We start from the raw sequence: 21,848 nt of genomic DNA, 5'->3' as shown, positions 1-21,848 counted from the left end.
AATCCCCTGATTTGTTTTTGACCTTTTTTTTGTTTTAATTTGATTTTGGCGGGGATTGGTGTAGTTTTCTCAGGACAGAACAGATAGTTAAACAAACTATACATTAGTAATAACTACAGTTTCAATCGATAGGAAACTTCCTCCCAACAATTTTGGGGACCAGTTCTCTCAATCCCCTCCTTCGTTCACACGCGCATTGACAATGAACGTGAGGCTGTAAAATCATCGTGTTGTCATGTTATTCCCCCCCCCAAAACCCAACGCACGTATTTTTTTTTTTATATTTGCTTTCACGTTTAACTATTTGATTCGTTTTCTCGTTTTAGAATCTAAATCCCAAAGTCAATACTCATTCCTAAGATACTTTTCCTGAAAAAAAAAAAAATACAAAGTGATTTTTAGATAAATCATAGTGATTGCAGGATGGTTTTGATTAATGTTGCTTGATACGATTACTCTTGATATGTTAGTACTAGGCTCACAGCTAAAAATTGTTGGTGTGACGACTATATGCTATAAAAATAAAATATCTGATATTTGGTTTTCAAAAAGTCTACACATAACACAAGATTAGATTAGATTAGATTAGATGGAAATAAAATAAAAGAAGAGAAGACAACACAAAGTGACGGAAGAAGAAGTAGAGGTGAATCGACGTCTGTGAGGCACTGCTCCCACGCGTCTCTCTCTCTTTCGCCACGCGCTTCCCCCTTCTCCCTCCTTCACCTTCACGCTCACTCACGGGTTCTCTCTCTCTCTCTCTCTCTCTCTCTCTCTCTCTCTCTTTCTTTTGCCGCAGCGAGATCTCTCTCTCTTCTCTTTCTCTCTCTCTCGCTCTATGCATCCACCTGTCTCCGCGATTTGATGGACAAGAAGAAACTGCCACACCGAAACCTATTCAATTTCTCCGATCATCCACCGACTTACTCACTCCTCCTCTAGTTTTTAAAGTTTTAAGCTTTTCAATCCTCTCTTTCGTCTTCTCTACTCTCTTCTTCTCCTCTGCTCTACTCTCTCTTTCTTCTTTCTCCCGTTTTGGGTAATCATCGGATGGCGCGAAATCTGCGATGGGTTCTGCTTATTGTTGCGTTCTCGTGTCTTATTTCAGCACTTGAAGCTAGTGAGGGAGATTCTGATCCTCTTTACAAGTAAAGTCTTCTTCTTTTTCTCTTTTTCTCAGATCGATTTGTTTCCAATTTTACAACTCTTCTCTGCTTTCATATCTCTGTGATATGTTAAAAAATAAAGTCTTTCTATCTTAATTAGCTTTCCTGTTATTGCTAACTGACTAAGCTGTTACATTATAAATGCTGGTCTAAGATTTGATTACTGTCTAGAGTCGACCGTTAGATTCATTGATTGCATAACTTGGCAATGATTTCAACTGTGAAAAACTCTGTGTGTTTACGAATTTTTGTGCCTTTTAGGATACAAGTACATATTTTCTTTTGCCATGTAAGGTATGGATGAGTTTCACAGGTTTGAATGGAAGTTAGAGCCACAAGCAAAGGAGGTGGTGGGGGAAGGCTCAAACTAGGAGCTTACAACTATCAACTATGTGGTTGACTTTTCCAAATATTTTTCTTTTCTTCCCAGAGTCTTGTGGTGAGAGTTGAGACACGTTAGAGATGAGATCTTTGTGTGTTTCCACAAGCCCTTCATTATAACTGTAGGGTCATTTCTTTTGTTGGAAAGATTATAAAGACAAATACTAGAAAGGGACTTGTGCTGCTAGTGAGTTTGGTGTTTCTTTTCTCTTTTGTTTGAGTGGAACCTTGTCTTTCTCCCTGTTTCTCTGTTGTTTGCTTTCTATGCCATCTTATCAGCTTAATCTGCCTAATTAGAACATGGTTAGAAATGAAAAAGATCAGAATTTGGTACCAGGGTAGTCTTACTACGATTGAGCTATAGCCCAGTTGATGTTGCCTTAGGTGTTGTTAGTGTACCCTCTGTTGGGATGAAAGATGCTGCTTTACCCTTCTAGCTTTGGTTTCCAGGTCATGTGTTGAGCAATGTCAGAAAACTGGATGTGTGGGGGATACTTGTTTCCAGCACTGTAAATTTTCAGCTGATGGAAAAGCCATTGACGGTCCATGGTACATGCAAGAGCCACTTTACCTGAGATGGAAACAGTGGGATTGCCAAAGTGATTGTCAGTACGAATGCATGATGACAAGAGAAGAAGAAAGAAGAAGAAATGGGGAGATACCTACCAAGTATTTCGGTAAATGGCCACTCAAACATGTCTATGGAATCCAGGTAATCTTCTTTTTGCAATTCTGTATATCTCTGCAAGCCTCAGCTTCAAGAATCATTGTTCCTGATGTGCATCTATATATGTATATCTTCAGGAACCTGTCTCTGTTGCTTTCTCTGCTCTCGACCTTGCGATGCAGTTCCAAGGATGGGTCTCGTATTTCATCCTCGTTTACTATAAATTGCCTCTCCAGCCAAATCGTAAAACGTACTATGAGTACAATGGATTAATGCATATCTATGCAATCATTGTAATGAATTCACTCTTCTGGAGTGGTATTTGTCATAGCAGGTAACATTCCAGTATCTATATTCCATACCAAGATTGTCAATATTCGTCAAGTAAATTCTCACTTAGGCTATCTTTTTTTGTTGTTGCTTTGAACTATTTTATATAGAGATGTTGAACTGACAGAGAGGCTAGATTACTCTTCAGCTACTGTATTAGCTGGATTTACTCTTATTCTAGCAACACTCCGGTCATTCAGTATTCACGATCAGTCTGTCAAAATCATGGTTACTGCACCTATTCTCGCGGTTGCAGCAACTCATATTCTCTACCTCAATTTCTACAACCTCGACGAAGGTATGATCTTTTTCAGGGATATAGTTTGGATTACGAAATAAAAAGTTGGTTTCTTCAAATGCATCTCTCTCTCTCTCTCTCTCTCTCTCTCACTCTGTAAGTTTGCAGGGCTTCACAGGAAAGTTATATTCGGGATTGGAGGAATAGAGATGATAGTGTGGGGACTATGGGCTGCTTTAACGTCGCATCCAGCAAAGTGGAAGCTAAGATCTTTCGTAGTGTTGAGCATACTCACAACGTGCCTTAGAATGCTCGATTTCCCTCCATACAAAGGCTACATCGATGCTCACGCTCTTTGGCGCGCTGCAGGGATCCCCCTCTCTTACATTTGGTGGAGTTTTGTCTGCGATGACGCTGTTTTCAGAACCACCGTTCATCTCAAGAAGTCCAAGTGAATTGGAAAAAGAACGACTCAAAAGTCTCTTTTATCTTTATTTTTCCGGCGAGTATCTCCGGTGTTCAGAAGTTGTGTTAGGTGTGTTTTCGCAGAAGAAGCAATGCTTTTGGTTCTTCTGTGGTGAATCTTCTTCGCTTTTTCGGGTCTTCCTCTCTATATTTCTTGTTTCTTTTTCTCTCTTCTTGGGGTTTTTTTTTTTCTTTTTCTTTTTGCTCTCTAGGCTCGTCGGCCGGAGAGTTTTACCGTCGAGAGGAATCGACCTTTAGGATCACCAGTTCCATTTTCCCGCCCTTTGACTCGCAACTCCTTTTCAATTTTCTCTATGTAAAAAAAAAATATATGTTTTATTATATTTATATCTGTTTAATTTATTTTTCTTTTACTTCCGAGAGTTTACAATATTTATGAATACTTTATTTTTAATTTAATTTTATTAGTTAAAAACAAGTAGCCATGAACTAATAAATTCAAGAAATACGGACCTAGATCACCTTTTTTACTTGAATTCCATTTTTTATTAGTTACTTGTTTTTAACTAATAAAATTAAATTAAAAATAAAGTATTCATAAATATTGTAAACTCTCGGAAGTAAAAGAAAAATAAATTAAACAGATATAAATATAATAAAACATATATTTTTTTTTTACATAGAGAAAATTGATTCTCTAATTTTAACCATTCAAGAATTAATGTAAACTAATAAATTCAAGTAAACAAGTAACTAATTTTAACCATTCAAGAATTTATTCAAGAAATACGGACCTATATCACCTTTATCTATGTATAGGATACTCATAAAACAATTAAACATATAACATGTATTCCAAAGTAGTAACATAAAAACAAATTGATACATATCAAGCAAATCATATTATAAACTTTTATCTAGTGGAGTTCCTGAAGTTCTTTTTGTATTTGCATTTGGCTCATTGGACTCAAAAGCAACACAACATTGTTTTCGTCTTATGAAAATAGCTTCGATAAAAATGAAATGTTACTTACAAAAGCTCGTCTAGTTCATATGTTTAATTAATATATGTATGTCTTTGTATATGTTCATACATTCGAAGTCGGCCTTGAATTTAGAGGTTCCAAAGCAGTTCTGGAAAAAAGTAAACTACGCTTAGAGGTCAATGCAACATATGCCTAGTTTGAACTTTACATCGTTCAACTAAAATAAGATGAAAATTTTGGGATTTTTTGCCAGTTAATGGTAAGTACCCTTTTCACTTTTTTTTTTTTTGGTAAATACTTAGTCTTGTATGCCTTTTTTATATTAGTAAAAAAAGAACCTATATATAGAATAGAATACCTTTATATAATAATATTTTGCTGGTAAAAAAATGTTCCCTTGTAATGAAACTGATAAGAGATAAGCGATGACTAAGAAAACAGGATAACTATTGGTCGCAGAGATTTTCAATTAATTACATAATTATGCAGAACCACTTATTTTTCTTGTAATTATCAAAAACAAAATTATTAATTCTTGAATGGTTAAAATTAGCTGTATTTTCAACATTTTAGTGACTATTTTACTAGCAAAAATGGGATTTTCTAGTTTTTCTATATAATACTGGCCCTGCCTGTGCTAAAACGGTCATGCATGCCCAAAAGGAAAATAAAAAATGGGAATCTTTTATTTTCTTTAAATGAAATAATAAAAAGGTTGAATAAGAAAAATACAAGCATATACAATAAATGTCATATATAAGAACATAGTGAGATAAGAAAATTTACTACTACCACCAAGCAAGAAAAATCTCAGGTCAGTGTAGATGAAGAAAGATATCTAGCACTAGCTAGAACAAAAGATTTACTCTTAATGCTGTGTTTAGCCTAAGATTCTTGATTTGATTATGCTAACGACCTTTTTTTTGAATGGTTATTATGCAGTGAGATCCGCTGATTAGGAGAAGAGATTTGGGGACGAAGCCTCTATCCAGTGGAACTCCTTTGTCTCACGTGACCTCAACGTTGTGTGCGAGCAAGCTCTTAACGACAAAATGAACGGTACAAATCTAACTACGTGACCAATGAATTGACAACTTTAGCTTGTTATTTAATTAGCCTTCTTGCACTGATGGGAAAATTATATGTGTTGTGTCTTGATACAATAATCCGAATCTACATGATATATAGGGGAAACCTATTCAGCTGACGATGGTTCGAATCAAGATGTGATGGTAACATCAAGCAACAACACAACTTATGATGATTCGAATCAAGATGTGATGGTAACATCAAGCAACAACACAGCTGATGATGATTCGAATCAAGATGTGACAGTAACATCAGCCAACAACACTGCTGATGCTGGTTCGAATGAAGATGTGACGGTAACATCAAGCAACAACACAGCTGATGATGGTTCGAATCAAGATGAGACGGTAACATCAACCAACAATGCAGCTGGTGGCAGTCCTGCAGGGCCACGTCGGCCTGTCATGCTCAAATGGAAAGATGGCCTTCATAGCAAATTTCTGGAGGCCGTTGAATTCCTTGGCGAACGAAGTAAGTATTAGAAGTTCTCTCTTTCACCTTCTACTTGAACAATATATGATAGATATGAGATCAATTACTATATAAATATATGATTATGTCGTTATTGTATTGTTTAAAAGTAGTATTGAAGTCCATAGTTAAGATCGATTTGGTTATTTGCTCGGTTGATTATTATTAAGTTAGCTTGGGTTAAGATCGTGTTTATTTAGATAATATCTTCTTTTTTTCTTTTGTTTGCAAAAGGTTTTTAGTTTCCAAATGCTTTTAGGTTGTATGTTTATTACATATTGAGTGGCCATACATTTTTAATGTTGCGTCATTTGTTTTTAAACAACTGACATATATTTAGCTTATAAAAGTTTTTAACTTTTAATCCATTTTAAGGTAAATTAAATAAATTATGATTTTTTATTTTTTGGACAAGTTTCAGGTCCTACAGTTGAACATTTTACATAATGTTATTTTTATATGATTTGTCAAATGAACATTTTATATATATATTTACATAAACTAATGATCTATCTTTTGCTTCGTGATTGATATAATTTTGTAGAGGCTCTGCCCAAGGCGATCCAACGGTTCATGCGAGTGGACGGCTTATCAAGAAAACAAATATCCAGCCATCTGCAGGTTCGATCTTCTATAAACATTGCTTAAAGTCAGGATCATGTGCCTCTCTTTAATCATATTTCAAAGTACATAACCAATGATCTATTTGTTATATGCCTGAAATTACAGTTTTTAGAATTGTTCTTTTATCGTGAATGCATTTTTTTTTTTTGCTTTTTGGCATCAACCCCATAAACTAAGTTATCGGAATATCGCCAATGCATTTACACGTTTTAACTTATTTGTTATGTTTAGATTTCATTATTGTATATGAATAGTTGATTGATATGTGAAACTTTGACGAATTTAAGTGTTGTATTTCAATTTAAATTAGATTTACCTTTTCATTATATTTGATTTTTAAAACAAAAGATAAAAGTAATTTACTTTTGTTTTACATTTATTTCCCTTTCTTTTTATTTGCTTATTTTTCATATTTATGTTAACATAATGTCTAAATTTAATTGGTTGAAATTTTTATACTTATCAAAATTTTAGCGGAAACTTGACACTTGTCATGATCATATGTGAGTTAGGAATTTCATAAGATAGAGATGACTAATGTTGGAATTGTTTACATTGTTATACAGAAGTACAGAAGACAAATGAGAAAGCTTAAGAAAAAGGCCGCTAAAGCCGAATTGGCAAAAGAAAATAGGAACGACATTTCTGCATCATCTACTAGCTGCGACCCACTAGATTCTTACAAAACCAAACAGCTGAACATGGAAAATCTGTTTAAATCCCAAGTCGGCTACGATCAGTCGAGCATCCTTTTGTACAAGAATACCTCCAACAGCTACATGCTGCATGGTCGACCCGTCTATGATTTGAGCCTAACCAGATCCAACTTGTTGCCTATGGGAGGAAGCTGCGGATTTTCTACGGGCCTGTTGCCTTTGAATCAGGAAGGGAGAAGCGTTCTTGCAACACCTCAAGATCTGGCTCGAGTTGTTAAGCTTGGAAAATATGGTACTCCAAATGGTTCTTTGGGTATGTACTCTAATCAAGGTACTGGCCATATGCAAAGCAACTACAGTGGGATATTTGTAGATGCACATGGAAATCTATTTGGACATGGTGGAGCTGGCCGAGTTGGTGGGAATAATGCTTATGGGTCTCTTGGTGAAAGTTTCAGTGCCATGAACTTGAATTTCAATAACAACAATATAAGTAACCATGGAGCATCACCTTCGATAAATCCTTCTACATTTGCATCGTCCTTAGCCAACGACGGTCAGACAGAGAGCTATTTACTTGCACAAATGTATGGTCGGGTTCCTAGATCAAGCAACTTTGGGACATCTCAAGCATCTCAAGTTCCTCTATTTGGACAGTATGGTACAACAAATGATGTTTACGACGTTGCTCGGATCAATGCGAATGGATATGGAGATCTGACTGGACTTGGTGGAGGAAGATTTTATGGTGGTAATGTTAATGACTTTCTTGGTGAAAATGTTGGTACCATGAACATGAACTTCAGTAACACTAACATGACTAGCCATGGAAGTTCATCGTCGAGCCTTTCTTCTCCATTTTCACCGCTCTCTTTCAACATGGGGCCAGTACAAAGAAATTACAATGCGCAACCGGATGGTCTGATTCCTACACTAGAGAGTCTAAGCGTGTGCAATGATCATCATGACAATGGCAATCAAGTTTACTCTCAGTTTGATCAGAATATGGTAAATATATATATATATATATATATATAACCGATATTAATCTTTTTAACCTTTTTTAATATTCTTTTTACATATATATGAAGCTAATGTTGTGATTTATATGTGATGGTTTGAGTAGGGTGAAGGACAAGCGCGTGCTGGAAATGTTGAATTGTCCAACTATGTTCTTGAAAGTTGGAAATTTGATAACGTAAGTGCATGTTTATATTATATTATTTTTATAGTATATATCTAATTATATAAATATATAAAGTTTGATTTCAAAAGTTACTTTTCATGATAAGTGTCAAGTCTATCCGCTAAAATTTTAATAAGTTAAAAAAATTCAACCATTTCAATTTATACATTATGTTAACATACATATAGAAATTTCCAATATATATAAATATATAAATATATATATAAATATATAAATATATAAATATATAAATATATAAATATATAAATATATATATATATATATGTATATTTAGATTTAAGAAAATGGTTAAGAAATATCTCTTTCATTCTTAAATAATCTTAAAAAATTAAAGAAAATACATAAGTAAAAAGAAAGGAAAAAAAAATCAAAATTTTTTAAATTCTTTAATAAAAAGTCAAATATAATGAAAACATAAATGCCATTCAAATATAAATGCCAAAATTAAATTAGTTAAAGTTTCACATGTCAAGTTTCATTCTATTCATGTTGTAATGCCCATCGAGTTGTGTACTTTGTGAAATACCCTATTCTAGTATATATATATAATTTATATGTAATGGTTTAACCAGCATCAAGGTCAAGTGGGTGCAGAAAATACTGAATTGTCCAACGAGAATTTTCTGAATGAACATAATAATTGGATCTTCAATAACGTAAGTCATTTTTATACTAAGTGTTTTCTCTTAGTACCATATATATATGTGTGTGTGTGATTTATATGTTATGATTTTAGCAGCATCAAGGTCAAGTGAGTAATGCTGAACTGTTCAACAATGTTCTTCTTGAAGGGAACGGAATTAATAATTGGAGCTTTAATAACGTAAGTCATGTTTATTATATAGCTTGCTCTTAGTACGTAGCATTGTTGTGAATTTATTATATGTGATGGTTTGTGCATGCAGCATCAAAGTCAAGTGAATGTTGGATTGGCAAACGATGTTCTTAGTCAAAGAAATGCAATTAGTAGTAACTGGAACTTTGGTTATGTAAGTCATGTTTATATATCTCCTTTTGTTTTTGACAGCATTTTTTTTTTTTTTTTGTAAACCGTTTTTGACCGCATTTATATAACTTTTTTTTACCTTAAATTGATATGAAAAAACAAAACAAGAATTGATATTTGAACATTTATTGTATAGGAACAAGCAATGAATGAACAAGCATTGAACTCTCTCGCTGCTAATTCGGAGATGTATATGAACTCTCTCGCTGCTAATTCGGAGATGTATACTCCTAGTCTCGAACGTATGAGTGCTATAAACCAGGTAACTACGAAGAACACTTTTATTAAAATGTATATTTGTTCACTCTCATGTATGTTCAAATAATTGAGATTTGAACTTTGATTGCATAGGAACAAGGTTTGAACTCTCTTGCTGCTAATTCAGAGATGTATACTCCTAGTCTCGATCACATGAATGCTATAAATCAGGTAACTACTATACATGAACATTTTTATTAATACGTATATATTGTTCCTTGAATTCACTTTCATTTATGTTCAAATAATTGTTGATATATTTGAACGTTAATTTCATAGGAACAAGGCGGGAATGATCAAGCTTTGAACTCTCTTGCTGCTAATTTGGAGATGTATACTCCTAGTTTCGATCACATGAATTCTATAAATAAGGTAACTACTATACATGAACATTTTTATTAATACGTATATATTATTCTTTGAAATCACTTTCATGTATGTTCAAATAATTGTTGATATATTTGAACGTTAATTTCATAGGAACAAGGTGGGAATGCTCAAGCTTTGAACACTCTTACTGCTAATTCGGAGATGTATACTCCTAGTCTCGATCACATGAATGCTATAAATCAGGTAACTACTATACATGAACGTTTTTAGTAATACGTATATATTGTTCCTTGAAATCACTTTCATGTATGTTCAAATAATTGTTGAAATATTTGAACGTCAATTTCATAGGAACAAAGTGGGAATGATGAAGCTTTGAACTCTCTTGCTGCTAATTCGGAGATGTATACTCCTAGTCTCGATCACATGAATGCTATAAATCAGGTAACTACTATACATGAACATTTTTAGTAATACGTCTATATTGTTCCTTGAAATCACTTTCATGTATGTTCAAATAATTGATATTTGAATGTTAATTGCATAGGAGCAAGGTGGGAACGAACCAGGACTGAACTCTAACGCTGATAACACGGAGATGTATACCCCTACTCCTCCCGACATGAACACAATGAATCAGGTAACTATACATTTTCTTTTTCTTTTTTCTTACCTTAAAATTATTTTCATGTGAAATGTCATGTCAAATCATTGATATGTTGAAAATTAAATTGCATAGGAACAAGGTGTTGCAGATTCGGCTGAAGATCCATTTTCACCAAATGATCTGGTAATATGCTTTAAACCTTTAGAAACCCTTTTGTTTTAAAATAAAATTTGGCTCTAATCCAATTCGATTTTTAATGAATTATACATAAATTTCACTTTGAAGGGAAATAAATCTAATTAGATACTAAAACCGTATTGTCATTTTCATATCAAATTTAGGCATATGATTAAGTTGTTGTTTTCTTTTTAATATTTGTAGTTTAGTTCACGTGTGAAAACTACATCCAACTTCTCATATCAGATTTTGACTTAGTACTGGTCTGTGTTTATATTTTTCTGATATAGGATTGGGCCGGTGGAGACATCATGGACTTTATGATCGATATTGATGACTTGATCTAAACAAGGTTCTCCCTATTTCGCTTAATTAAAAAGTATTTGATTAATTTCTGATAACTTTGGTATGTTTCTTTGTAAGACTATATTTCAAATTTGGATATTGGTTTGGTTTAAGACTATGTTTTAAGTTTTGGATATTTGCTTTGGTTTAAGACTATTTAAAATTTGGATATTTGTTGGTTAAAATTATATTTATATTTTGGATATTTTTTTAGTTTAAGTTTATATATATATTTTGGATATTGTTTAATCTTCATATTCAACTTGGATGCAATTTTATGTATTAAGTAGATTTTATATATCATTGATTGAGTGATCGTAGTTGTAGATGTATTTTTTTGGAAGTTTGAACTGTATAATTGTGAAAATATTCAAATGGAAATTTTAGTTTTATAGCTGATTCTTGTAAAGAAGTACGATGTTAACAAATACTGATGATTCTCCGCAATATCAATATAAATCTCATGATAGTATTAATGGATCACGAAGATATACAAATATATAAATATACGATTATGACAATCATGAGACAATCATCAGTATTTGTTGAAGCTCTCCTTTAGGGTATAAAGTATAAGCAACACACGAGTCGGCAACAAAATTTGATAATGTAACCGAAAAGGCCAATCACAACTAGACATAAAAAAAGAAAGAGACATATATGTTACAAACTTACAAGAAATCTGAGAGCAAAAATAGTTTAATATGTTATGTATATAGTGTATATATAGATGTTATCTTAATTGAATAATTCCCATTTGTGATTTGGTTGAACCGGTTTAACGGTTTGTGCCGTGGCCGCTGAAGTAGAGTTGGAATCGAAGGTTTCCCATCTCGTAGTTATGATCACAGAAGGACTTGATGAGGAGGCCGTCGGTTTCCTTGGCACTTCCTCATCAAATGTCAACAAATCTGGTTCCTTGCATTGCGGTTGCGTTTGCGTTTGCGGTTTTGGCTGCGGTTGCGGTTGCAGTAGAATTGAGTTCTTGATCTTCAACAAGTCGAGTGCCTCAACATACTTCTGTAATCTTTCCTCCTTCCAACATTTTTAAATCAAATCATTACAAAACACACTAGCTAGATTCATATATAAATATATATATATATATGCATGTTTTTTTTTTTTAATCAATTCGACTTTATGGTTATGGTTGAGTTATGTCATTTCATAGAATTTCTAAGTTTGATTAGTAGTAACACTGAGTCATTTATTAACTACAAAAAAAAAAAAGAGTTAATAATAAGTACCTGCATCTTCTTCTTCAGTTTGATGTCTCCATCTCCTGAGATAGCATCGAGTTTCACCGATTGATTCATAAACATGTCCATCAAATTCTCCAGATTCTTCTCTTCAACTTTCCCTCCTTTACCAATTACTGTATCAAACGCCGACAGCTAAAATCCAAAAACAAAAAACACAAATATTCTAAACTTCAATTTACGAGACAAAAACAAGGAAGTGTTAATTAATTGGCTCGGAAAATTAGGAATTATATATATATATATATATATATTCAGTTAAGTTAATAGACATACTTGTCCGGCGAGTTTTTGGGCATGGGAGGTAATGTCGGAGAGTGCTCTAGTAGATTTCTCACGGACTGCGATTTTCCTCAACTCCAGGAGACGTTTCTCCTGAGAAATCGGATCATCTTTGAGAACAAGTTTGGAACGATCTTTAACACCGGAGAGATCAAGAAACATCTTCGAATCTCTTTCTTTGTCTTTGTATATAATCTTCATGTCTTGATGATGAACTCTTGTCGCACCAGACAATTTCTTCTTTAACTCTCCTATTCATTGTTACAGCGAAAACTTCATTAATTATATATACAACCACACACGCGCGCACACACACACAAACAAACAGAGCATATGAGAAAACAAATTATATACTTAGATTGATTCGTTTATTTACCAAAAGTAGATTGAGAGTTGATACTGATCTCGTGGTGAACCGACCCGTATTTGACCCGAACACGAATGACACGTGGCACGTTAGAAGAGCTTTGATCCGCTCGTTTCTGTACAACCATTCCTCCAGGTCGGAGCTCCAGTTCACCGTCGCCTCCGCCGGCCGTTGTGTTTCCAATTTCCATTTTCATCATTTTTTTTTCTTTCTTTCTTTCTTGGTTTCCTAATCAAAAAAAATTAAAGAACCAAAAAGAGAGAAGAAAGAAATGATGAGATGAACAAACACGATCAAGAAGTAGAAGAAGATAGAAGAATAAAGAAACGTCTGAACAAAAATAAATATAACTTTTGTTTTCTAATAAATTAATGTATTTCTGTTTCTGGACAGAACTCGTGGAAGAAGAAGAAAGATGACGAATCATAAAATAAAATAAAAAGCAGATTATTGTTTTTATAATAAAAAAAACAGAAAGAAAAAAGAAAAGAGTGACAGCTAATGTGATTGTTGTTATGTCTCATTATCAGTCCTCACAGACACATAATTATATAAATATTTACTACAACAATAATATGTTGTAATCCCCACATAGTACTACTGTATGTATTTATTTTTCATATGATAAATAATGACCCGATATTAATAGGATCCTTTTTACATTTTTATTTTTTCTTGTCATCTCTGTTGTGTTGTTATATAAGTCGTGTTCTACATTTCTAAGTTACATGTAATCTAATTGAAACAACTGAATACATGAGCTTGCGTTACACGTCACTCGCTTTTTATCTCTGACAATAACTCTGCAACTGTGCTCTCTCTCTCTCTCGTGTCGATCCAAATTGTCTCGAATTATCGTCGGTGTGCTGTGTCTTCTTGCTAAGTTTCGACCTGATAACATACGGACCACACGAAAGCTTTCTTTACTCCTTTCCTGAACTATCATCTAGTGCTTTAAAAATAGACACGGTTGGGTTTGACATCAAAAGACTGTTCCAGAAACACAGCGTTGAAATTGAAACTGTAGGAGAACAGAGTTTGTAAACTACTGTATCTGTAGTATTTTCTTAATGGGCTATTAATGGGTCTAACTTTTGATAAATTGGCCTGTCGGAAAGAGTCTCATACTGATAATGTTTCGATTTGTTTCCGGGTGAGATTTCAAATTCGGTTTTCATTAAACAGTTTGTGATACCGTTGCTCTTTGTCTCATTTGGTTGCTGTTGTTTCTTCTGGTTGAATCGAACCGTAGCCTGAGGTCGCAATTGGCTGCGAGTGGGCAAGTCCAAGTAATTGTCTCCATAGCTCTTGAACTAATTTAGATTCTTGAAATTTTCCTTGAGCCATTCCTCTGTTATTTCTGTTAGATTTATGGTTTAGAAACCACTGAACAATCTTGATTTGATTATTATCTCCATCATTGGATACTTGGTACGAACTATGTATATATTTTGGGTTGAATTGTCAAAGTGAATAATACTGGGGTCAATAAGTAATCATGCAAAAGAAAAGGGGATATTTGTCGTAGCCCACTCATTTACAGCTGCAATCATTGGTACAGTTATTTCAAAAAAAAAAAAATAATAATAATAATTTGGTTAATCTACTACACGCGTCGCACACGATCAGCACTCTCAGTCCGATCGGACGATCTGAAATAGAGTTAACTTTATCCATCTAGGGTCGTAATTCTGCCACGTAATCATAACATCTAAAGGTTACCAATCCATCAAACGATACTTGTTACAAGAAACCAGACACGTGTCGGTATTGACTAACCGGGTAATAAAAAGTACTCGCAAGAAACCATAAAGTGATGGTCACCGGTTCATGCGGTGAGATTCAGTATTTACGATTTCCACTAGGTATATAACAAAGGCGCGTCAAGTGCATTGTTTTGTTCCAGCTCTCTCCAGGATTTTTCCATTTTTATGCAACAAAAAGGAAAAAAAAAAAGAAGAAAAGATTTTGTTATTTTAGCCTTTATATATTATTATAGCTTGAAATTTCCAGGCAATATTTTTTTGTTTGTTTATTAATTTCTCATCGTCGTCTTCGTGTTCGATTCAGCTGGTTTTCATCTTTGATTTCTAGTTGTGATTTCAGCTTTTGTTCTATGTTGATCGAAGCTTCACTTCACAGTTCTTGGTATGTTGTCTCTGTTTGTCTTCTGGTTTTTTTTTTTTTTCTGTTTCGTAATTTAATTTATGTTGCTTTTAAGTATCTAACTTCGAGATTTTTAAGGGATTAAATCTATTTTCTCGTTTGGGGATTTGGTAGTTTCTCTGTTAATTATGTAAAGTAACGAACTTTAAAAAAATTAGGGTTTTGATTTTGGGGTTTTTTTTCCTTAAAACTAGAGATGTCAAGTTCAATGTCTGTTTATCCTTAATGGAACACCAGATTCGAGTTTATGTTTCGATAGAAGACAATGTTATTGATCTGATTTTATAACTGGGTGAATGTATTATATATGTTGTAGGTATCCGCAGTAAAAAGGTGGGACATTTGTGTCGCATTTGGGAAGAAACTTGGCTTTGAGAGGACCTACCTTAATGGCTTCTTCAGCCTCTGGGATTTTCTTTCAAGGAGATGATGAATCTCAGAGTTTCATCAACTCTCACTTGACCTCTTCTTATGGCAATTCATCTAACTCTGTCCCTGGATGTGGACCTGCTGCTGCTGGTGGCTATCACAACCCGGTCATGATGAGTGTTTCAACCCCTGGTCCAAGCGCTGGAGCTAGTTCCTTGGTCACTGATGCTAATTCAGGGCTCTCTGGAGGCGGTCCTAATTTGCAGCGTAGTGCTAGCATCAATAATGAGTCGTATATGCGTTTACCTGCGTCTCCAATGTCCTTCTCCTCTAACAATATCAGCATCTCTGGGTCATCAGTTGTAGATGGGTCAACTGTGGTACAACGGCATGATCCGAGTGTTCAGTTAGGTGGCTCTAGTGCTACTTCACTGCCTACATCACAAACTAATCAAATCCCGCTTTCTATGGCTCGTCGTGCTTCTGAATCTTTCTTCCAGGACCCTAACAACTTAACCCAAGCACGCAAAAAACCTAGGTTAGATTCGAAGCAGGATGATGCGCTGCAGCAGCAGATTTTACGTCAGTGGCTTCAGAGACAGGATATGTTGCAGCAGCAACAACAACAACAACAAGGCCAAAACCCACAGTTCCAACTTTTGCTTCAGCAGCAAAAGCTGAGGCAACAGCAACAATATCTCCAGTCCCTCCCACCATTGCAACGGGTTCAGCTGCAGCAGCAGCAACAGGTGCAGCAACAACAACAGTTGCAGCAGCAGCACCAACAGCAACAGCAACAGTTGCAACAACAAGGAATGCAGCTGCAGTTATCTGGTGGTCCACGACCTTATGAAAATAGCGTCTGCGCTCGAAGATTGATGCAGTACTTATATCATCAGCGACAAAGGCCTTCTGTGAGTGTTCATGTAGTCAGAATTTTTGTTTTATGTGTGTGCTAGAAAATAGCTCTTGACAGATACCAGTTGTGTCATTGCTGATTATGTAGGAGAGCAGTATTGTTTACTGGAGGAAATTTGTGACGGAGTATTTTTCTCCCCGTGCAAAGAAGAGATGGTGTCTCTCTCATTATGATAATGTGGGGCATAGCGCACTTGGTGTTTCTCCTCAGGCAGCCACGGTTTGTCTCCCTGACTATTTCGTTTTTTCTGTTTCATGCTCTCTTTCTCTTGATTTGTAGCTTACTGTATGCTGGTCTCACAGTGCAGTTACGCATATGATATAACCTAATGTTAACTTATTCCTGTTATTTGTCTTTATGCTATTTGCAGGACGAATGGCAGTGTGATCTTTGTGGTTCTAAATCGGGAAGAGGATTTGGTAAGCTCCAGTTTACTTATCCCCTAATTAAGAAGAGGGAGTCATTTAAAAATTTGTTTATGGTAGCAAAGAATCTTCTCTTGATAAGTTGTTGTACTTATGAATTCTGCAGAAGCAACTTTTGATGTCTTGCCAAGGCTTAACGAGATCAAATTTGCAAGTGGTGTCCTTGACGAGCTTCTTTATCTTGGCGTACCGTCTGAACGCAGATATGGTTCTGGAATTATGGTGTTAGAGTATGGGAAAGCAGTTCAGGAGAGTGTGTATGAACATATCCGTGTTGTTCGTGAAGGCCATCTTCGGATTATATTCTCCCAAGAGCTGAAGGTTTCAAGAGCTTTTGATTCCCTATATTTTTGAATCAATTATGTGTTAGAGTAATTTAGCTTATCCTTTTGCTTTTGCCAGATTCTCTCATGGGAGTTCTGTACTCGCCGACATGAAGAGCTACTTCCTCGTCGCCTAGTAGCTCCACAGGTAACATTAATGGTTCTTACAATCTTTGTAAATCTATTCGAAATACCTGGTCCTGAGATTTTGCAATGTCTGTTTCCTTGGGTCGTGCAGGTGAACCAACTGCTTCAGGTTGCAGAGAAATGTCAGAGCACAATCGATCAAAGTGGATCAGATGGGATTCAACAGCAGGATTTGCAAGCTAATAGCAACATGTGAGTCGATGAGTCTAGACAAATTTACCTTGATTTCTTCTTTAATTCTTTCAATCAATTCAACTTCATTATTCCATGCATCTTCTATGGTAATGAGACTGATGCCAAGTCTGTTGCTCCAGGGTCATGGCTGCTGGACGTCAACTAGCAAAAAGCTTGGAGTCACATTCGCTCAATGACTTAGGCTTCTCCAAACGATATGTTAGGTGTTTGCAGGTATCTCTCTGCTTACTTTCTTGAGCTAGTAATTTTGCTAATTTCTCTGAGTCTTCCTTGTGGCTTGTCTCCTTATTTTGTTTGGTTTAACTCTTGTCTTCTTTTTAACAGATTTCTGAGGTTGTCAGCAGCATGAAAGATATGATTGACTTCTGCCATGACCAAAAAGTGGGTCCAATCGGTAAGTTAATACATAAATCTTCAAATATCCCTGTGATTCATCCCAACGCATTTGTTATTCTTTTTCTTTGTGCCTGTGCTTATAAAAAGCTTGATGCCGTTTTACATTTGCAGAGGCTTTGAAGAGCTATCCATATCGAATGAGGGCTGGTAAATCGCAGACGCAGGAGATGGAGCAACTAGCGAATGCTGCTCGAGGTCTTCCGCCTGATAGGAACAGTCTCAACAAGCTAATGGCCTTACGCAATTCCGGGATAAACATACCTATGAACAATATGAGCGGTCAAGGTGCTCTTCCCGGCTCTGCACAAGCTGCCGCCTTTGCACTGTCCAATTATCAGACCATGCTCATGAAACAAAACCATCTGAATTCAGACCCAAACAACACCACGATCCAACAAGAACCATCAAGAAACCGCAGTGCATCCCCGAGCTATCAATTTGTGCATAGCCCATCTATTAGCGGTGTTTCTTCACATTTATCTCCTCAGCGGCAAATGCCAAGCTCCAGTTACAATAGCTCAACCCAGCAATACCACCAACAACCACCTTCCTGTAGTAGTGGTAACCAAACATTGGAACAACAAATGATTCACCAAATATGGCAACAGATGGCAAACAGCAATGGAGGCTCTGGTCAACAACAGCAGTCACTTTCTGGTCAGAACGTGATGAATAGCAATGCCAGCGTGGGAAGAAACCGAACAGATTATGTCCCTACAGCGGAAACACCAAGTACCTCCAATAGATTTAGAGGTAGTAAGGGGTTAGAGCAGAGCCAAAACCAAGACGGTATGGTGTCCAACACATCTCTCAACTTTGGGAATAACGGTTTTTTTAGCAACGAGGTTGATGAAAGCATGGGATATTCTTGGAAGGCATGAGAAGAGGCTCTTCTGGGATTTGACAGTTAGTTCCAATGTTGTCTTTGTAAAGAATTGAGTACTAAAGACTAACTTTCTTAGGTATATGAATCTCATGAGGGGGATTCAATGTTAACTTGTCAACTGGTGTGGTGGTTCTTTCTTTCTTTCTTCTTAGATTAAGCTTCTCTTTTTATGAAGAGGTTTTTCTGGAAATACTGTTACTATAATTCTGGAAAAGAAGACTGTTCTTAAGGAACTCATCGCTCATCAATCAATATGTGCCTTTCTTGTGAGAAATTTTAGTTTGCTCCTTTATTTAAAGTTGGTATATACAGTTACCAATATCGTTACTATGTCTTTAGTTAAACACTTTGAATCTCTTATTTCAGTTACATGGGTATTAAAACTTCCAAACCGGATGAAAGATTTCAGCATTTACCACAGTGGCTGGTTAAGTTCAATTCCATTTTACAGATGCTACAAACTCTACCTATATGTAGAATAGAGATCAATAGAGAAAGACTCAGTAGTAAGATTTGGGAAGAAAACATAAAACTTTATATATTTTGACATGGAAACATTTATTAGATGATATGGTTCTCAATAAAGACTTTTTTTTCTGCATTCTACTAAACAGAACATTGATTGTTGGAGCCGTAGAGGAATAAAAGCTGTGTGATGTGTAAGCAACGCAAACATATTGTTACTTTTATCTCCCGAGCATAAAGAGGTATATCGTAGTAAACACCACTAGTCCACTGTCCCTTAACATCACCCTCACACTGGATATGTAGTCTGCTAATTCTGACTCGCAAAAAGTGGAAAATGATGAAATGTCTCCATGCATCAGATATATACAAATATAAAATGTAATGTTTAGTTTTAAATTATACAAAAAATGATATAAATTATGTTTTGTATCTAGTTGGATGATGCATGTAGTAGTGAATCATGAGTCCACTTAAGAAGATCAACAAGAACTTTAAAAACATATACTTTTCATCTTCCATATACCAACCATCCCACTAGACCCACTCCACAGTCTACAAGAGATTCAAGCTAACTTGTCAATTCTTTGTATATATATATATATATATATATAGATATAAGATAATTGAGTACGTACATGATATATAAACTTGCACTTAGCGTGGATTTAATGTATGAAAAGTAACTAAAAATGAAATAATTATGATTTTCTTTATTTTTAGGTTTTCGCATGTTAATCTTATGAACCAACCAACCAGACCATGTGGCCATGCCAAACATCTCTTCACCTCTATCCAAAATTAATCTCTCCAGATATACACATTCGAACCTTATATAAATATACATACATATATAGTAGTGAGATCTTAAATCATATAGATAGAAGAACTACATCAAATATATATATAGAAAAAAACTTATCAATGGGATCTTTCAAGTCTCTGGCAGCCGTTCTCAGTGTCCTTTTCCTAGCCATGACTGCTATAGAAACTGGACCGGTGGTTCAAGCCCAAGAATGTGGCAACGATCTAGCAAATGTGCAGGTGTGTGCCGCCATGGTGCTCCCGGGTTCAGGCAGACCGAATTCAGAATGTTGCGCTGCACTTCAATCAACTAATAGAGATTGTTTATGCAACGCTCTCCGTGCTGCCACCTCTCTTCCTTCGCTTTGTAACCTTCCTCCTGTGGATTGCGGTAAGGATTTATATTCACCTTTATAATTTTTACCCAAGTTTGAAAGTTTGGTTCGTTCCAAGATGAGGATGAACAAAGCAAATCTCATACATGATTTGAGACAATGAAAACCAACGAGATGTTGTTAAAAATTAATAGTCAAATTAAAATTCGGTGGGCTAAATTAAAGAGATTAGCCAAATTTGAAAATCGTAGATTAAGTAGGATCGAACCTCATATATCATTCTCTTACTCTAGGCTCGAGCTAACTCGACTAATGTGCTTCTTAATTGATGTATAGATCGACTCGTATTACATTTATGTTTTCTGAGGTTTTTGGTTGTGTTGTGCAGGTATAAGTGCTTAATAAGTTGAGCTAAACGAGTCAATTCTAAGACGATCGAGGGAAATTGGAAAAAATCAAGAATAATGAAGAATAATGAAGAAATATTATAGTTTTTCTGTTTGGTTTAATAGAAATATTATAGTTTTATGTGTGTGTTTTTTTCTGGCTTCTGCATTTTCTATAGTAATACAATTAATAAAGTCGTGGTAGTTATGCTTGAATATTTATGTACTAGTGTAATAAAAGCTATGCTAATTATGAGGATAAACCTTCCTTGTCTGAAAATTAAATGCATTTAATCATGCACCCTAAGTCCTAGATTAGCGTAGATGTAGGTTGTTTTTAATATGCATGGGAAAATCATGCAAGTTGTTTTGTTGTGAAGCTACAAGTATGTGTGCTTAAAACCTAAAAAGTCTACAAATACCTGATCCTCTCTACTCTCTAGTCTCTAGTGCAGTGCTGATTGCTGCTAAATAAGACTTGAGGGATGGTATTTATTAGGAGGGGTTCTAAATCTACTCTAGACGATCGTTATCACACATCACAGCTACCACTTTTCTTTTTTCTTTTTTTTTCGAATGTTCCCCTATTATATATTTTCCTTTTTATAAAGACTCATAAACAAACGAATTAAGAAACAACAGGTGATAAATAAGGAAATAAAAAGCTTGAATTAAACCTAAAGGGTTTGATTAGTAACATACGTACAGTATTAGAGTTGTAGTAAAGTCTAGAAAGAAGTTAAAAGTACATTATTACGAAAACAGGCGAGAGACTGAACTAGGAGATGATTGTAAAGTACAAGAATTTGAATTTTGCCACCACAATAAAACAACAAGCAACAACATATGAAACATAATGTGGCCTGGATAAAAAGATAAGCAAACACCTAGCTAGTACGTATCATCCACACACAAAAAAAGAAAAGAGAATTCTGATTTACTTACACAAGCTGTAATCTATTCCGTAGCTACACAAAATTGTAAAAGTACTTTTGTGTGCTAGCTGCAGTCATTGGAGCAAAGATAAACCAAAAAAAAAAAGCTGCACAATGCAGAAGACGCAGACACTAGACTGCAGTGAAATTATGGGCTTCATAGAATGACACGTCTTCCCAAATTATTCTCTTTTTTTTTTAAAGATTATTTTCCAATGTCCCCAA

General features: G+C 35.1%; 6 protein-coding genes across 6 annotated transcripts; 5 read left to right on the top strand and 1 right to left on the bottom strand.

Moving 5' to 3' along the window:
• Positions 1-761: 761 nt before the first annotated feature.
• LOC17876050 (post-GPI attachment to proteins factor 3) lies at positions 762-3,623 on the top strand. Its single transcript, XM_006280686.2, has 5 exons — positions 762-1,148; positions 1,998-2,259; positions 2,352-2,548; positions 2,655-2,842; positions 2,951-3,623. The coding sequence occupies exons 1-5, from the start codon at positions 1,051-1,053 to the stop codon at positions 3,235-3,237; spliced, it is 1,032 nt and encodes a 343-aa protein (XP_006280748.1). The 5' UTR covers positions 762-1,050; the 3' UTR covers positions 3,238-3,623.
• Positions 3,624-5,423: 1,800 nt separating this feature from the next.
• LOC111829040 (transcription factor LUX-like) lies at positions 5,424-7,257 on the top strand. The gene is made up of 4 exons (XM_023777674.1): positions 5,424-5,754; positions 6,299-6,375; positions 6,945-7,103; positions 7,222-7,257. Exons 1-4 carry the CDS (start codon positions 5,424-5,426, stop codon positions 7,255-7,257), a joined length of 603 nt encoding a protein of 200 aa, XP_023633442.1.
• Positions 7,258-7,272: 15 nt separating this feature from the next.
• LOC17876517 (GATA zinc finger domain-containing protein 14) lies at positions 7,273-11,054 on the top strand. Its single transcript, XM_023777673.1, has 13 exons — positions 7,273-8,042; positions 8,161-8,232; positions 8,814-8,897; positions 8,981-9,064; positions 9,147-9,230; positions 9,384-9,509; positions 9,599-9,676; positions 9,785-9,877; positions 9,986-10,078; positions 10,187-10,279; positions 10,383-10,475; positions 10,575-10,625; positions 10,910-11,054. The coding sequence occupies exons 1-13, from the start codon at positions 7,350-7,352 to the stop codon at positions 10,964-10,966; spliced, it is 1,701 nt and encodes a 566-aa protein (XP_023633441.1). The 5' UTR covers positions 7,273-7,349; the 3' UTR covers positions 10,967-11,054.
• A 377-nt stretch (positions 11,055-11,431) lies between these two features.
• On the bottom strand, positions 11,432-13,155 carry LOC17874734 (BAG family molecular chaperone regulator 2). The gene is made up of 4 exons (XM_006280827.2): positions 12,882-13,155; positions 12,500-12,756; positions 12,212-12,358; positions 11,432-11,999 (listed from the first exon to the last, which is right to left on the bottom strand). Exons 1-4 carry the CDS (start codon positions 13,069-13,071, stop codon positions 11,703-11,705), a joined length of 891 nt encoding a protein of 296 aa, XP_006280889.1. The 5' UTR covers positions 13,072-13,155; the 3' UTR covers positions 11,432-11,702.
• Positions 13,156-14,820: 1,665 nt separating this feature from the next.
• Positions 14,821-18,972, top strand: LOC17877145 (probable transcriptional regulator SLK2). Its single transcript, XM_006281631.2, has 10 exons — positions 14,821-15,020; positions 15,355-16,321; positions 16,414-16,545; positions 16,697-16,745; positions 16,858-17,072; positions 17,154-17,222; positions 17,313-17,413; positions 17,536-17,629; positions 17,741-17,810; positions 17,924-18,972. The coding sequence occupies exons 2-10, from the start codon at positions 15,428-15,430 to the stop codon at positions 18,691-18,693; spliced, it is 2,394 nt and encodes a 797-aa protein (XP_006281693.1). The 5' UTR covers positions 14,821-15,020; positions 15,355-15,427; the 3' UTR covers positions 18,694-18,972.
• A 1,081-nt stretch (positions 18,973-20,053) lies between these two features.
• Positions 20,054-20,940, top strand: LOC17876901 (tapetum-specific protein A9). The gene is made up of 2 exons (XM_006281706.2): positions 20,054-20,358; positions 20,691-20,940. Exons 1-2 carry the CDS (start codon positions 20,088-20,090, stop codon positions 20,702-20,704), a joined length of 285 nt encoding a protein of 94 aa, XP_006281768.1. The 5' UTR covers positions 20,054-20,087; the 3' UTR covers positions 20,705-20,940.
• Positions 20,941-21,848: the final 908 nt, after the last annotated feature.

Source organism: Capsella rubella, unplaced genomic scaffold (genome assembly GCF_000375325.1).
Source record: "Capsella rubella cultivar Monte Gargano unplaced genomic scaffold, Caprub1_0 scaffold_8, whole genome shotgun sequence".
Classification (NCBI taxonomy): Eukaryota; Viridiplantae; Streptophyta; class Magnoliopsida; order Brassicales; family Brassicaceae; genus Capsella; species Capsella rubella.
This window is presented reverse-complemented; position numbering and strand designations above follow the sequence as displayed.

Coding starts and splice junctions, on each gene's coding strand:
- LOC17876050 (XM_006280686.2), top strand. CDS start 1,051: ATGGCGCGAAATCTGCGATGGGTTCTGCTTATTGTTGCGTTCTCGTGT. Junction 2,549..2,654: donor AGTGGTATTTGTCATAGCAG/GTAACATTCCAG, acceptor TATTTTATATAG/AGATGTTGAACTGACAGAGA. Junction 2,843..2,950: donor TTTCTACAACCTCGACGAAG/GTATGATCTTTT, acceptor GTAAGTTTGCAG/GGCTTCACAGGAAAGTTATA.
- LOC111829040 (XM_023777674.1), top strand. CDS start 5,424: ATGGTAACATCAAGCAACAACACAACTTATGATGATTCGAATCAAGAT. Junction 5,755..6,298: donor TGAATTCCTTGGCGAACGAA/GTAAGTATTAGA, acceptor ATAATTTTGTAG/AGGCTCTGCCCAAGGCGATC. Junction 6,376..6,944: donor AAATATCCAGCCATCTGCAG/GTTCGATCTTCT, acceptor ATTGTTATACAG/AAGTACAGAAGACAAATGAG.
- LOC17876517 (XM_023777673.1), top strand. CDS start 7,350: ATGTACTCTAATCAAGGTACTGGCCATATGCAAAGCAACTACAGTGGG. Junction 9,878..9,985: donor ACATGAATTCTATAAATAAG/GTAACTACTATA, acceptor TTAATTTCATAG/GAACAAGGTGGGAATGCTCA. Junction 10,079..10,186: donor ACATGAATGCTATAAATCAG/GTAACTACTATA, acceptor TCAATTTCATAG/GAACAAAGTGGGAATGATGA.
- LOC17874734 (XM_006280827.2), bottom strand. CDS start 13,071: ATGATGAAAATGGAAATTGGAAACACAACGGCCGGCGGAGGCGACGGT. Junction 12,757..12,881: donor CAACTCTCAATCTACTTTTG/GTAAATAAACGA, acceptor AACAATGAATAG/GAGAGTTAAAGAAGAAATTG. Junction 12,359..12,499: donor CCCAAAAACTCGCCGGACAA/GTATGTCTATTA, acceptor TTTGGATTTTAG/CTGTCGGCGTTTGATACAGT.
- LOC17877145 (XM_006281631.2), top strand. CDS start 15,428: ATGGCTTCTTCAGCCTCTGGGATTTTCTTTCAAGGAGATGATGAATCT. Junction 16,546..16,696: donor TTTCTCCTCAGGCAGCCACG/GTTTGTCTCCCT, acceptor TGCTATTTGCAG/GACGAATGGCAGTGTGATCT. Junction 17,811..17,923: donor CCAAAAAGTGGGTCCAATCG/GTAAGTTAATAC, acceptor TTACATTTGCAG/AGGCTTTGAAGAGCTATCCA.
- LOC17876901 (XM_006281706.2), top strand. CDS start 20,088: ATGGGATCTTTCAAGTCTCTGGCAGCCGTTCTCAGTGTCCTTTTCCTA.